Raw genomic sequence first — 16,071 nt, 5'->3', positions numbered from 1 at the left:
TAGAAGGTGATAGGATTAGTTATCACAATGATCACCACTTGATTGAGAAGATGTTCAATAGACTGAGGATTCACAACCTCTTTTAGACTTTTCCATCCCCATAAAAGACTTTTTTTAAAACATTCTTTGAAAATCTCCTCTTTTAAATGGTCAAACCAAAAGCACATTGATCCCTCTCGTTTCCAAAGTATTTGATGGCTGTAATTTTTAATTACAACCATCAAATTAAATAAAAAATAGAAAAATTACCTCTACCAAATATGATCATGTAATCAAACACTTCTCCATGGCAGATCGGATAATGTGACATCTATGGAAAAAAAGGGAAAATTACTTAAAGGATCCTCGTGGAAGGATTTCTTTGTAAATAGCTCCTAAGTTTCAATGGTTGTTTGATGGGACATTTAGTAAATTTTTCTTTCTAAATGGTCCTTGAACCTCATCTCCCACATTTCTCACGAGTGAATATTCTAACTGTTCAAACTCATTGTTTTCATCCAAAAATTGAATTTTTAACATTTCAATCGAGTTTTTGTTATAAAGGATTTAAAAAAGAAGAAGTCATTTTCAAGGATTTTATCAAATATTTTGAAAATATATGTAAAAAGTTAAGATTTTTTTACTTAGTTTTTGGATGAAAATCGATCAAGAATGTTTCTTTTGGGTTGAAATCATTTAAACATGTCATTATCTCAAGTTTTTAGTCGAACTTTCCATGTATTTTAGTAAAAAAAGCTCAAAAATTGAAAATGGGTGGATTTTACCAGTGTCGAGTTCACTACTTTTTATTTAAAAAGTGTTGAATTCAATAGTAATTAAAGAGCGTCGAGTTCAACAATAAATAAAAAATAGTAAACTCAACAGTAAATAGTGATAAATTCGATAGTAAAAATTGTGAACTTGACACTGAATAAAAAAGTGTTCAGTTTGGTAGAAAAAATTATGAACTCCGACCATACCAGGGACCATTAAGAAAGAAAAAAGTGTATCAAATGTCTTGTCAAACTACCAAGCAAAACTTAAGAACTATTTGGAAAGAAACCCTTCGCGAGAGGTTCTTTTTTCCCATGAAAAAAAAAAGGGCAATGAGACATAATGGAGTGGCCCGTGATTCCCAAGAAGAGTTTTGAACCATACATGATTTAGTTTTATTCTATGGGTTCAAACCTATGCTAAGGAAAAACTTACAAAGGACAATTTTCTCCCCAAAATTTGTAATAAATGTTCTCCAATAATTTTGAGAGGTTATGGGTTATGGATTTAATTTGTGAATGAATTTGCCTTCAAATACAATTCACTGTGTCTAAGTCAATTCATATGTGACTTTTGTCCTAAAAATTCAGGCTTCCAAGCATTAGGAATAAATAGCAGAGAAATAATCAAAAACTAAACAAATATCAAATTGGTGCCTACAGAGAAAACATGTTAAACAAATTCTACGACATCCAAATTTCATTAATAAATCATAATCACACATTACAGTGGTAGGGAATGATCAAATAAATCTCATCTTTACCACACACATTCCTTCAACAAATCTCATTTTTATTTGATAACATGGGATCAGAGTTTATATGATTAAATAGTTTTTTTTTTAAAAGTTAAAACACAGAAAAAGCCACTCAATGATTACTTGTGTCGTAATCACTTCTTGAGAACTCCAAGCTGAACTCAAAGCCTCTGTAGGAAATCCTCCAACATTAAGAGCAATCCTTCTGGTTTCACAATTGTCTGTTCTTTTTCTGCACAACTTTCGCCTTCAACTAGTCCTGCTTACCTTGTCAGAGCAGGATATGGAAACTAATTCCCTGTAGATTATTGTGTTCTCGTAGCTTGAATATATTGAGGAATGATTGAAAGGATTGTTATTGTGACCACTCTTTGAGTTCGATCCCGTAAGGATCCAAACTAAAAGAGTATATTAGTATATATTGCATTGGACTCTACCTCAATTTAACACCATTTCTAAATCAAATGAAAATTTAAACAAACACCATTTTCAAGAGGTAAATACTTTGGCAGAAGCACCATTTCTAATGGTAAAATACTTATGTGGTGAGATACAGTTTTTATTTTTATTTTTGGGGTGAAAAATTAGAAAAATCATAAATTTTTGGCGTAAAAAAAGCTAAGAGGTAGCACCAAGCAATGAAAGAAATAAAACAGTTTAATCCCTTCTAGCATCCAACTGTTTGCAAAATCTGGAATTATAACACTTTAATCCCTTCTAAGCTGTTCAAGATAGAGACCACATAATATTCTTCAAACCAGAAAACACACCTCCCTTTCAAGGACCATTTCTAGTATTCAATTAGTTTTTATTTTACCGAAATCTCTTATCACCTTTGGAGGTGCACCAAGCTTCCAAGAAATTTTATTTAGAGTAGTTAAAGTAATTAATAGTGGCTATGCAAACTTAAGGTTAAGACAATATAAAGCCCAATTATATATTTTCTGATCCTAGATATATAAATCAAATGGTAGATAACTTATAGATTTTAGTTATATAATTTATTCTAGATGTTTTCATAAATTGTTAGTATTAGGTTTTGATTTTAGTTGGTGATGCAAAAAATGTTGATTTCACTTTGCTTTGTTGGTGAAAAAACTGGTTCCTTTTTTTTTTGGTCTTGCCACTACTGCTTGTAGGATTCACTGACTTAATAGAGAAAATAAAAGAATTCTACGATGAAAGAAAGGAAAAAAAGATGCAAACACAAAGTCATGATAATTTGTGACAAACAATCCCAACTCCCATACAATGAGATTTATAGTAACAGACTCTGAAAAAATGCTCAAAATCAATTTATTAGAAATTATATTTGGATAAAAATATAGGAAAATGTAAACTATTGACTAAAGATAGGGAGAGATTCAATTTACTGATCTTAGATACAAATAGTTTCCATACAAACATAATAAATCAATTTAAAAACAGAGAATACAATCAAAAGTCTAAGCTCATATCCATGAAGTTAAAATCGATGAAGCAAAACTAAATATTAACTTCAATATGGATAGAACAAAAGTACTAAACACTACCTGGATAGTACAAATACATCAAATACCACCTCATTGAAAAAAATTTAGAGAAAGAAATTAAAAAAATAAAAATACCTCCTATAGCAGATGATACTCTGGTTTTGTGCTCAATCGACTCTTCCAATGGTAATTCTGCAAAATAAAAACCAAATGAACATTTACAATTACATTAGAAAAATGTAATTTATATCAACATGATGCTTAAGGTTCTTTGACAATTTCCAACAACTGGTAAGAAAATGCCAGTTAGAAGACGAAAGGGTCATGAGAGTTATTGATGGATCACTGTTTTGAATTGTTACATTTCAAAAGACGAAGCTACTCTGCTGGAAATTGTTACATTGACATGGCAATGATGTGGCATCTCACTAAAGCAAAAACCAAGTTTGATGAAAATTGTATCTCTATTCTATTTTTACATGGTAGAGGATAAGAGCCTAAAAGAACTTTCCCAAAAGTGCGATGGATGTGACAATCTGAAAGAAGTTGTAGAGTTTGAACCAATGTTTTAAGAATCAGACTGAACCAGGGGTCTGAAATTTTTTATAATAAAAATAAAATGTAATTTATGGAAAATGTATACATCTTTTAAATAAACTAAATAAATTAAACCAGTCCAAACGAATTGAACTAGGGCCTAATTGTGGTCCTAATTGTGGTCCTAATGATTTGACAAATTTTAGGTCCAATCGTCGGTTTGGCACTTGAGCATTGGTTTAAATCACAACCCCATCATTGCAAAAACTCCTGCCACTTTTTTATTCTTCTATTTTGGTTCAAAACCCTATATTTATGGGCTGGGATCCATTGACATTCACAGCACACACAGTTTCATAAGGACCTTTTGCAACAAAAAGTTACTGTCAACCTCAATGAAAGAGTGGATGATTCATTTCATCTTATATTTTGATAGCTCTATAGATCATTTGATTAAATTTCTAACTAGTCATCAGAAACCTTTTATTTGTGAAGGTGAAAAGCTAAGATATTGTACCTGTTGAAAAGAGAGCATTATTATCTCCAACATCAAATACATACAACGCAGAGACAGAGAGAGAGATCCAAACCAAACAAACAATACAAACAGTAAAAATTAATTTCAAGGTTCCATATAAGTTAAAAGAATAACTTTGAGTAATATTAGTATGCTTCAGAGACCTTATGGTGTTAGCCAAAGGGCACACATTTGAGTTTCAAAACGTTGATAATGGCAACAAAAAATCCAATTTGACATGGTATTTGCAGACATTCCCACGAAACATGTCAGAAAAAACTCCAAATTTAGAATCTCATGCAAAGACATTCGACTCCACATATTAGTAGATCAACCAAATTTCCTCTATATAAAGTGACAAAAAGGATCAAAGCACAATAACATTGAAGCTAAACTACTTAATATAATTACCATTTTCTCCAATACAAGGCCTGTAATAACTTACCTCGACTACTGTTAAATGTTACATGGACTTTCCCATAACCAATGGCTTAGGTGGGGAAAGAGATCTAATTTCAGGCGCAGAACTAGGAAACAATGTGTTAAGCTTGTGCATGAGGATGTCTGCCCTTGAAGGAATCTCATTTAGAAGAAATTGTTGAACAATTGGTTTCTTAAACCACTCCAAGACAGAATCCCCTGGGGCCCTCAAAACAACCTTACTGACCTCAAATGGCGATTCTACTGAACTCAGAATCTGTGCTATCACAATCTTTAGAGTGGGTCCCGTAACCAATTTGATCCGTCTTGGGACGACGCCATAATACAACATACGTTTCCTAAACCGATGGAGGGTGTGCACAACTGCAATGAGAGCCGCTCCAACGGACAAGTTCCTAACATCTAAGGACCATGCAATGTGTTGGTCAAAGACTATTGCTTTGGGGAAAAGTTTATTCTCATAGGCAACTTTCCACACACAACGAGCTCGGTTTATCTGACCCATGAGTATGAGGTAATTAAGAAGAACGTTAACAAAGTACCTAGCGGCACCTTCTTCCAACTCATAATCAAGTCCTTGGAAGAATTCCCTAACAAACGACAAAACAGGTTTCTTCCTCTGCTCTGGGCCCATAAACATTCCACACATAAACGAATGTGCCTTATGTTTCGTAGCACTCAAGATTGACATCAAATACCTCTCATTTTGCTCATCTTGACACCTTACTAGGTGGGCTAATATTGACGTGTACAGTATGAGATCAACCTTCGCAGCAGAATTCACATAAGTTTCAAGGAGAGGCTTAGCCGACTCATACAACCCATTCTTCATGCATGACTCAAAAAGCTGCCTAATTATGAAATTGTTAGTTCTAATACCTGATGAACCCATGAAACGTAACCACCTCAAAGCAAGATCAACCGACCCATCCTTAATATATATCATCAGAACATCACTAGCACTAACATCGACCGAAAATCCCACCGATTTCATTTCAAGTAAAATCTTGGCAGCCACATCGACGAGCTTCTTATTTGCCAAGACAGTCAATAAGGAGGTAAAGGTGCTTAGACCTGGCCTTAAACCTGCATTGGTCATTGAGTTATACAGCCTCATAGCAGAATCTACTTGCCCGGTCGAAGCATGCATTTCTAAGAGACAAGAATACGTAGATGGCGTTGGTAGAAACCCGGCTTTCTCCATATCGGAGAAAACCGACATCGCAACCTCAAGTTTCCCTGACTTTGCATGTGATTCAACAATCATAGTGTACAATCCATAATTAGGCCTAAAGCCTGCTTTCTTCATCTCATCCCAAAGCCTCAAAGCCATCTCTAGCTTGCCAGCTTTGACATAAGACTCAATCAAAGACACATACATGCTTGCAGATGGTCTAAGCCCGAAACCCTGCATTTCCATGTACACCTTCATTGATGTATCCAACCTCCCAGCTTTCCCCATAGAATCAATGAGAGATGAAAAGATCGAATAGTTTGGTCGGAAACCCTTTTCTTTCATCTCTTCAAAAAGCTTGAAAGCAGCATCAAGACGTCCAGATTTCGCCAGACTTGGTATCATCAACTCATAGGTTGACCCATCCAACGAACACGCAACCTCATCCATAGTGTCGTATATCTCAAATGCCTTATAAGGCAAACCCTTGTTAAGGAACAATGTTATAAGCGAGTTATAAGCCAAGGTATCGAGCTTACAACCTGAATCTCGAATCTTCTTGAAACAACAGAATGCGACCTCCAATTTCTCAGCTCTCGCTAAATGCTGAATTACTCGATTATACGCTGTGAATGATGAAACCCCATTAGTACCACACTCTCGAATCATCTCATCGAACAACGATTGAATTCCTTCAAAATCTCTAGTCTGATTCAATCTATCAAACAATAGAACATAGCTATCATCATTGGAAGAATACCAAGATTGTCTCTTTGCCCACCGAAATAAACTCACCGACGCATCAGTTTCACCGATTTCCTTCAACGCTTGATTTATATGAGACATGTTTGGAACAAAATGTAGTTTATCCAATTGGGTTTCCAATTCAGGTCCCCATTTCCATCTCTTCACAATCTCTACTACCTTTGCAACAGCGGAAGCATTCGAAAATGGTTTCTTCAATCCACCAATCATAACATGGTCATCCATCCCCGGCTCGACAGACCGAATACCATTCCCTTTGAAAATCACACCACCTGTTTCATCTAAATACACAATATCGTCTGTCCACTCAGCTGAGGCATCCCCACCATTCTCTCCAGAACAGAAATTTCTTAAAAAGGTACGATTTTTTTCAAATATTTTTGGGGGAACCGAAGTCTGTATAAAAGTGGCAAAATTCTCTTTTGTGGGGCAAAATCTCATCTTTTTGTGACAATCATCATGTATTGTTCGGTATGAGTCGCTAACTTTAGTATCGGAAATTCGATTGAAGGGAAAAGATAAAAGTTTAGGGTTAGGGTTTTTTGTGAGCAAGTAGAGATTGTTCAATTTATTGCTTGCTCGTCTGAGATTGCTGCCGTGCATCATCATCAATTTCGTCGATTTTAGTTGCAGAGAAGTGGAGAATTTCAGGATTTCATCGAAGCTTGAAAGCAGGTTCACTTACCTCCATTTCTTCTGAGACAAAAATGATAAACCCTAGGGTTTTGCACTTACGCTTCAGACTTTATGTTTTCGGAAGAGTCGTGCTCGCGCCCACCAAATACTCTCTTGCCACCCACTGAACTGGAATCTTTAAAAAAAAAAAAAAAAAAAAAAAACATAATTACACATACACCCCCATCAAATTACTATGCACACCTACCATCTAATCCATCCATCCATTTACGATGAAAACTCGAAACATCTTACCATCTATTTATTCTCTCCTCCTCTACTACTCTCTCTCTCTCTCTTTCTTCTTAGTTTTGTAAGAGGATCATGGAGATTAGATTAAAATTTTTTTTTTTCAAATTATCTTATTTCTTTGACTCTTTTATAATTATCAAGAAAGATTAAAAAATCATTATTAAAACATTTAAATTAATATTTTTAAATTAAAAAATTCGATTATTTTTTGACAAATTTTATTATGTAGTTTAGATCGATATTATTTTAGCATAATTAGTAGGTATTCTATTAAACATAATTTTTTTACCAAACATTACAAAATAGATATGATACATTGGATTGGAGTTGTTAGGATTACACAAGAAATTTTTTTTTGATAGGTATTTATCGAATTTGTTTTGCAGTATGTGGTTAGTACCTACCTAATCGATTTTGTAATGTTTGGTAGGATACCCATCAAATTTTTTTTCTCATGTTTGATATGAAGGTAAATATCGAATTTGGATTTGTAATTTTTCGGTAAGTACCTATCAAATTAACTAAAAACAAGTTTGATTTTGAACTCATCAAAAGGCATTCGATGACTTTTAAGATTTTTAATAAGCGAGTGTAAAGAGTAGGTAGGCATAAAGAGTATTATGAAAAATTAGGCAAATGCCATGAGTAAATGAAAGCTAAGAGCTTGTAGTGGATGCCAATAGCATGACTCTTAAAATTAAGCCTAAAAAGTAGGGAAAATAATTAAAAAGACCTTATGAAAGTTTTATTTTATTTTATTTTTTTGAAAAAAGTTACTTAAAGACCCTGATGGAGGGATTTCTAAATAGTTATTGAATTTTGGGCAGTAACTTGATGATCCATTTAATAAATATTTTATTATTATTTCTCAGTGGTTCTGATAGTGATTTTGCCCCCACCCTACCCCTACAGGATTGGATTTTCACACTTCTAACGGGTTTTAGGGGGGGGGGGGGGTAATATTAAAAATGAAATACTGAGTCAGATTCGAGATGGAGACAAATTTGATATACCCCCTCCTCGCCCCAATATATATATAAAATCAAATATTTTTCAATATATGGGTTAGTAGTTTCAGAATGAACTGATTTTTTGTGAGGAAGATCTCTATGGCGAGGAGATCATCCTCAATGAAAATCAGTCCATTTCGGAACTTCTACCCCAATTTACAAGTTGAAAAATTGTGGACCGTCCATTTTTTATAAACCACCCTTGATGGGGTTAAAATTTTCAAAATTGGTTGATTTTTAGTATAATATATATTTTTTATTGTTGCAAATTGCTATCAAAATTATAAAAAGAAATATCTTTTGGATTTTTTTGGGTCAAATCTCCATCCAAAACATATCAATGGCCTTTTTGGAGATAAGGCATTGGAGAGGTATGTGCTAAATATAATAATATTTTACTTTATCTTTTCAAAAATAGAATTGAAAGAGACAAATATAGAATTGCCATTGGGGAGGTTCTGCCTCTTTAATACAATGTTTGAAAAAATAAATGCCATTGATACGATTTAGATGGAAATTTAGTAATACAATAAAATAATCCAAAAGATTTAAAAAAAAAAAATTCTTTTATATTTTGAAATATGCTAAATCTAATGCCAATTTTTGTATAGTATATGACATATTTCATATTTGCGACAATGTTTAGCATATGAGCATGATTTTTTCATGGTCATGCCAAAGTTTGGCATTGCTACGCTCAAATAACAGGTTGTTGGAGATGCTCTAATAAATTAGCAGATCCATCCATCTTCATGTAATCTAATCATGAATACCCTATTTGAAAATGCCAACTTCCTAAATTGGTTAAAAGTTTGAGTGTTGATATGATAACTTGGATTCAAAACTTGCTTTCACCTACTAATTATTAATTAGTGATTGCTAATTTAATCTTCATTACCCAACCCAAAAAAGAAATAAGAAAACCTTATTTATGCTCCATTATACTTTAAATAAAGTTGAAATATGAGTTTTGGACAAGAATAGATCATAATTTGACACATTATCTTGATCTAAATTTTTTATTTTTAAGGTGAAATAAAAAGTAAGTGCTTCACCGTCTAAATCATGATTTTAAACCTTGTTTTGATGCTCGTCTCGTCCATGAACGTGACCGAGTCATCTCACATGAGTTTTTCAATACGTTTGAGTTGTCTCGTTCAACAATAAAAAAAATGAATTGTAATTTTAAATCTCGTCCAATACATATGAATCTTGTCATTGGTGGATGATACCGAGACGTATTGGATGAATCTTCTCGGACTACATTTAAAATCTTGGTCCAGACATAATAAAAATGTGACTTTTAGAGGACTAAAATTAGAAAAGCTCAGTTGTGTTTAGATTTAAAGAAATCAGACCTCTATGCATATAAATAAAATAAAAAGAACAAGTATTTTTGATACAATAAAAAAATCTGAGTTTCAAGTAGCGAAAGGATAACAAGTATTTTATTATCTTTTGAATATTCAATGAAAATCCCCAAAGGAAAGAAAAAAATAAAAAATAAAAAATAAAAATGAAAAATGGAGAGAGACTTTCACACTCTTCCCTTTACGCTGTGTTTGGATTGAGAGAAAGGAAGGGAAAGGAAGAGAAAACAGCCCCCTTTCTCCTGTTTGGATTGTTAAGTGGGGAGGGAAGAGAAGAAAAACGGAGGGAAAGGAAGGGAAAAAAGTGAAAATTTTGTTCCCTCCAAAAATGGAGAGATTCGGAGGGAAGAGAAGAGAGCTCAATTTTTGTTCCAAATTTGCCCTTATTCTTTTCAAAATTTCCAAATTTTATTTATATTTACAGGCCATTTATTACTACATACACCCCAAATGATAAAACACATTAACCTGATTTCAGAAACCCTAGAAACGAAGTAGCCGAACTTCGAACTTGAGCTTGAACTCGAACTCGAGTAGAAGACGACCTCTCTCTCTCTCATTCTTTTGGTTTTCTTCAAGAAACCTTCTTCAACATCACCCATATTTCTCTTTTTGAAGCTCACACATCTTTCTCTTCTTCTTCTTTTTTCAAAAACCCTCAAAAATCTGATTTCAAAAACCCTTGAGAGGTGTAGAACGAAGAAGTTGAGTTGAACTCGTGTAGGAGACGACCTAAGGTATCCTCTCTCTCTCCCATTCTCTTGGTTTTCTTCAAGAAACCCTCTTCAATGGCACACATTTCTCTTCATCTTCTTTTTTAAAAAATCCTTACACCCTCTGTTTTTTGTTTTGTTTTTTTTTTTGTAACAGTGGGAAGTCATCATCTTCGATCTCAAGGTCATCAAGAAGGTAAATTTTTTGAAAATCCAGATCTGTGTTTTCTTGAAAATCAAGAAAGTTTGATATTAGATATACTTTTCTAGATAGCTATATTTTTCTGCAATTGGATTCTCCATTAGAACAGCTGGAGTGTGAATTGTTCATGGATTTGGATTCATAAATATGGGTCCAACATGCATTGGCACTGTGAAATTATTTGGCTAATTCAGGCCTAGACCCATAGCTAAGTTGGTTTGATGGATTACAAACCAACTTTGAGGTTGTGGGTTTAGTCCAAAATTGTGTTTGCTAATCTAGGTTGTGCTTAAAAACGTGTTTGTTGATTTGGATTAGAATTTCTTTTCTGTAAATTTTGGAGGTTTATAAGTGTTTGGTGGTTAGGAATTTGTAGTTGAGAGTTTAGAGATTTGGGTTTTACTTAATAAAATAAATTACTGATTTGATATCGGTGAAGGCTCTCTGCAACTGATGAAATCTAAAAAAAAGATCACTAATTTTATGAGGAATTTTATAGCTAATAAAATAGAATTTTAAATTTTTTATAGATTCTATACTTCAGACTCAGATCATGAAACCCAACCAACACATATCAACTATGTGAACTTCGAGCTCATCAATGCTTTTTGGATTTGACATTCTACTTATTTTTGTGTTGCTTACTTGCTTTAGATGCATTGTGGACTTGCTTTAGAATGGTTCATAAGTTAGGAGATAATTCAAGTTATTTCTAATGTATTCAGAAAAATATTTTTCTTATTTGTTGTAGTACCTAAAAGAAATTAATCCAATTTCAATTTTAAATTCATTGTAAGATCTTTTTCTCCATTTCATATTTTTAGATATTGTTGAACATTTTATAGTCTATGGTTATTTTTCATTTTATTCTTTGACATGCTTGACCCCAACCTTAAATTACCTCGATTTTTATTTTATCTTTTGTGGCATTTCATTTTTCTGTTTGTATGCTATGCTTTATTAATACTTTTTGCCAAGTGTGCTTTATATTATGTTAAAATTGCAGTTTTGTTGGCTTTATTTATTTATTTTTCACCTATACAGGTCCATACTGGAGCAACACTTTGAATCTCAGTTAATAATATTCATTTTGTCAATTGCCTATTCATGCAAAAGTTCTATAAGTGGATTTGCACAATGTAATGAAGTGCTAAAAAATAAGTTGGTTGCAACATCGTAAGATGCAGAACCGAAGAGATTTACAAAGATAATAATGAGTGACAGATCTGTCCATGTGGTGGAACCGTCAAATGCAGAACCGAAGTGGGCTGGCCCACCTCAAGATAATAATGGAAACATCACATCTTCCAATTCAACTTCAAGTAACCAGCAGCAGCCATCAAAACACTTTTCCAGGTAAAAGGTGTAGTGACCATGTCGTGACGGTTGAAGGAAAAGTGCACACCACCGACGATCCGTTGCAGTCAACTTGGTTCAAGGTGTGTACGTTCTAGGGTGGGATCTCTAGTTGATTCTTTATGTATAATCTTGATTCAACATTGTATAAGAACCCCAATGTATTGCCTATTGACATTAAAAGCACAACTGAGATCGTCAAACATGCTTTCACAGTGATGTGTTTCGCCCATTTTTATAATAAGAATCACGAGCCATACTTTTCTGTATAGATGGACTTAAAAGTCATGTAACAACATTCCAAGAGTAACGGATGACAAGTAACATTTGTTGTTCTATATATTTAATGTAGGAATATGTAGAGCTTATGTATGGCGCAAGGTCAACCAACTAATGGGTAGGAGATATACTACTTTACAGTTTGGATGAGAGGACCTTCCTATCCAGAACTTTTCTCTTAATGTCTGCCAATATTTTTTCATTCTTTTGACCAACCAAAACAACATGGTTGGTCAGATATGGATATCCTTATTGGATTAGGTTCACTTGCCTCTTAGGAGATTTGGATTGCTTCAAGTAAATTGTGGATCTTTATTTCTTGCTTCTATACCATATATTTTGATAAATCATCTAATCATGTAGCTTGAAAAAGTTAGAAGTGCAATTTGATCATAAGTTGCTTTAGCGAGCCTCCACTATGGGATATCATTTTGTCTGCACCTTGGCACAGCAATGGCAATAAATTTGTTGGCAATGTCAGAGCTGGTCCTGTAGCAAATGCCTATGTTGAAGCTCATAACAGTAGGCCAGATTCTGGGATATCAGGTATGCAAATTTGAATACTTATGTATTGTTTAATTAATTACAATCCTCCTGTATAGTTACCTTTATCTAGAAACTTGGAATCAGCTATCTGCATTCTGTATGGATAGTTAATGTTCACAAACTGCTTAGTTTTGTTTCAAAGAAGGTGTTCTTTGGAGGAGTGGATGGGCAAGCTACTATCTGATATTAATTTATGAGTAGCGTTCAATGGCCAACAGTTTGGCAAACATTTTGGCAAACACATTTTTCAAAACATGGGTTAGAGGTCTTGGAATGGGCTGATTTTTGGTGAGGATGATCTCTATGGTGAGGAGATCATCATCACCAAAAATCAGCCCATTCCAAAACTTCTAACCTCATCAAAAATGGTTTACAAAAAATGGTCGGTTCACGATTTTTCAACTTGTAAAATGGGGCTAGAAGTTTTGGAATGAGCTGATTTTTGGTGAGGATGATCTCCTCACCGTAGAGATCATCCTCACCAAAAATCAGCCCATTCCAAGACCTCTAACCCATGTTTTGAAAAAGTGTTTGCCAAAATGTTTGCCAAACTGTTGGCCACGGATAGGGACCCTTAATTTATTTAGAAGTGTTCTAGTGGCATCCTTCCTTGAGCTAAACCCTGCTGCTAGGTCTTGTAGGTGTCTCCTAATGTCCTTAATGCATCATTTGTGCTTGGAAACATCTGTACTTCATTTTTTTTTTTCTTTGAACTTTCACACACACACACACACACACACACACACACACACACACATATATATATATATATATATACATATATATATATATATATATATATATATATATATATATATATATATTAATAAGTATGACTTCCTATTAACATGTTGGTTCCACGTATTTTTCTTTCCAGCATTTCATGATATAAATCAGCAAACTTTAGAGGCAAAGCCTTCTGGAAACAGTGCAGTTTCTTTTCAACAAAGTTCAGGTGTTTCTGTGGTTGGTGGCAGTTCTTCCAAAACACTTGACTATGGTAGTGATAATGCATATGAGACATCTGAGCTTGGGACACCAAGGCAAAAATTAAATAAACAATTTAAGTCTCCACTTCTTTGTTTCTAGTTCATAGCCTTATAAGTTTTAGTTCACAGTAGAATTGATGTACTTCAATGTGTGTTTCAAATGTTGATTAGCATTTCAAATTTTCATATTGACTTTAGGATGGATTGTCCACTATCCAAACATTTGTTAGTTATGCAAGATTATTTATTGTGCAGAGGGTTCAGTCCAACCTCTTTCATGGAGCACACAACTCAAGATAGCCATAGGTGTAGCTCGAGGCCTAGCATTCTTGCACGCATCCGAAAAGAAAATTATCTATAGGGACTTCAAGTCGTCCAATATCTTACTCGACGAGGTAAATTTACTAAATCATCGCAGAATTTGATATTAAAAGAAAAAAGTGTGTTTAATGCAATTAAATGTGCTTGTATTTTCTTTCTTTTGTAGTATTTTAATGCAAAACTATTGAATTTTGGTTTGGCAAAAGATGGCCCATTGCCTGGTGACACACATGTGACAACACGTGTAAAGGGCACATATGGGTATGCAGCTCCTGAATATATTGCCACAGGTAAAAAAATATCCTGGCTCCTTTTATGATCCCATACTACATAGCCATTCGACAGTCACCCCCGCCTAGCGGTTTGATGTACAAGGGCCCGAATCATGTTTTTCAAATCAACAAGTAAAGTTGCCCACATGTCACGGTCGTGCTCATTGGAATAACCATGACATGTGAATGTGTGGATCTACACAACAAAATCAGTTAGGGCTGTCAATGGGTGGGTTAGGACTTGGTTGAGTCCTAACCCAAACCTAAAGAGGTAGTTACCTACTGAACATAGGTCCACTGAGCTCAAATCCAGTCCCAATGGGCCACAGTTGGGCTGATCGAATTTAATTTTTGATTTAATGCGTTTGAGTCATCTGAATTGGTGTGCATGCCCACAAAAGAAGAGTTAAAAATACTTGATAATGAATGAATAAAAAATGTGCCCAAACTGAACAGGTCATTTATATGTGAAGAGTGATGTATATGGTTTTGGAGTAGTGTTGCTGGAGATGCTAACAGGCCAACGAGCAATTGACACAAACCGCCCAAGTGGGCACCATAATTTGGTGGAGTGGTTAAAGCCAATCTCTATCGGAGCGAAGAAAGCTTTCTAATATAATAGATCCACGGCTCGATGGTCAGTATCCTGTCAAAGGAGCAGTACAAGCAGCGCAACTCACTCTCAAATGCCTAGGGACGGATCCAAGAAACCATCCATCGATGAAAGAAGTTGTGGAAGCTTTGGAACGGTTGCAAGCCATCAAGGAAAAGTCCAAGGAATCCCAAAACGGCTGCTTATTGGTGCCCTTTGAATTGTAATAAGAAGCTTATTGGTGCCTAATTGCTTCTAGTAGAGCCTGTTTAACAATGGAATTTCAATATATAATATGAATTTTGAGTTGTTTAGCTTAATTTGGAATTTGTTTTATGATTTTTCTTTTCTTTTTTTTATTTTTTTATTTTTCTGATTTTTTTATTATTATTTTTTTTATTGTGATTGGTGAATTAGAGGACCGAGCTATTGTTTGTTAAATCTTCAAATTTGACGGTCATACTCTATGGAATTTTTTTTGTTTTTTTTAAGCTCATTTTCCAATAATTTGATAGTCCAGGGCCGTCAAAAAAAAATTCTACAAGAAAATATTTGACAGGCATATTTGACGAGAGGGTTCGTCAAATTTCTCAAAATTTGACGGGCTAAGACTGTCAAATATAAGCTTTTTTCACATAGTGAATGAACCATGTCACACCTAACAACTTGACCGCATTTGTTAAAAAACAACTAACGATAAGGGGTTGAGTCAAACATGTGGCTTGGAAAGGTTAAGCAAATTAATTCAAAGATCAAGCTCCCAACCATCTGGCCCTTCAAGCTTTTACTGACAGTTGATCTTGTTTTCAACTTCTCAAGGTTCTTAACTAAGTTCTACTACTATGTTTTATATGGGGAAGGAAGAAATTTTTCTTGAGACTTTGTAAATATTTAGTATGGAATATCCCTTATTAGCGCCAGTCGATCAAGAACAATTAATCTAGATCAAAATAGTCTAGAAAAACATTATAACTTTACGATATTAATAATAATAAAAAATGAGCCTTTCTAATCAATGTTATCCACTCTCCCTAGTAATTGATCGAAAATAAATGGCTTAATCTTGAATTTGGGTTAG

The 16,071-nt window shown here is 34.1% G+C and overlaps 1 protein-coding gene and 1 pseudogene across 2 annotated transcripts; one reads left to right on the top strand and one right to left on the bottom strand.

The window, feature by feature from the left end:
• Nucleotides 1-1,434: 1,434 nt before the first annotated feature.
• Nucleotides 1,435-7,203, bottom strand: EMB2217 (Pentatricopeptide repeat (PPR) superfamily protein). Its single transcript, XM_086434658.1, has 2 exons — nucleotides 4,482-7,203; nucleotides 1,435-3,174 (listed from the first exon to the last, which is right to left on the bottom strand). Exon 1 carries the CDS (start codon nucleotides 7,023-7,025, stop codon nucleotides 4,500-4,502), a length of 2,526 nt encoding a protein of 841 aa, XP_086290784.1. The 5' UTR covers nucleotides 7,026-7,203; the 3' UTR covers nucleotides 1,435-3,174; nucleotides 4,482-4,499.
• A 4,724-nt stretch (nucleotides 7,204-11,927) lies between these two features.
• LOC147406564 (putative serine/threonine-protein kinase PIX13) lies at nucleotides 11,928-15,313 on the top strand (annotated as a pseudogene). The gene is made up of 5 exons (XR_015175717.1): nucleotides 11,928-12,077; nucleotides 12,651-12,819; nucleotides 14,064-14,203; nucleotides 14,296-14,419; nucleotides 14,858-15,313. The product of XR_015175717.1 is annotated as a putative serine/threonine-protein kinase PIX13 (transcript).
• Nucleotides 15,314-16,071: the final 758 nt, after the last annotated feature.

This window comes from Akebia trifoliata, chromosome 3 (genome assembly GCF_017979445.1).
Source record: "Akebia trifoliata isolate Shusen 1 chromosome 3, ASM1797944v1, whole genome shotgun sequence".
Classification (NCBI taxonomy): Eukaryota; Viridiplantae; Streptophyta; class Magnoliopsida; order Ranunculales; family Lardizabalaceae; genus Akebia; species Akebia trifoliata.
The sequence above is the reverse complement of the archived record's forward strand: the minus strand, read 5'-3'. Positions and strand labels throughout refer to the sequence as shown.

Coding starts and splice junctions, on each gene's coding strand:
- EMB2217 (XM_086434658.1), bottom strand. CDS start 7,025: ATGATGATGCACGGCAGCAATCTCAGACGAGCAAGCAATAAATTGAAC.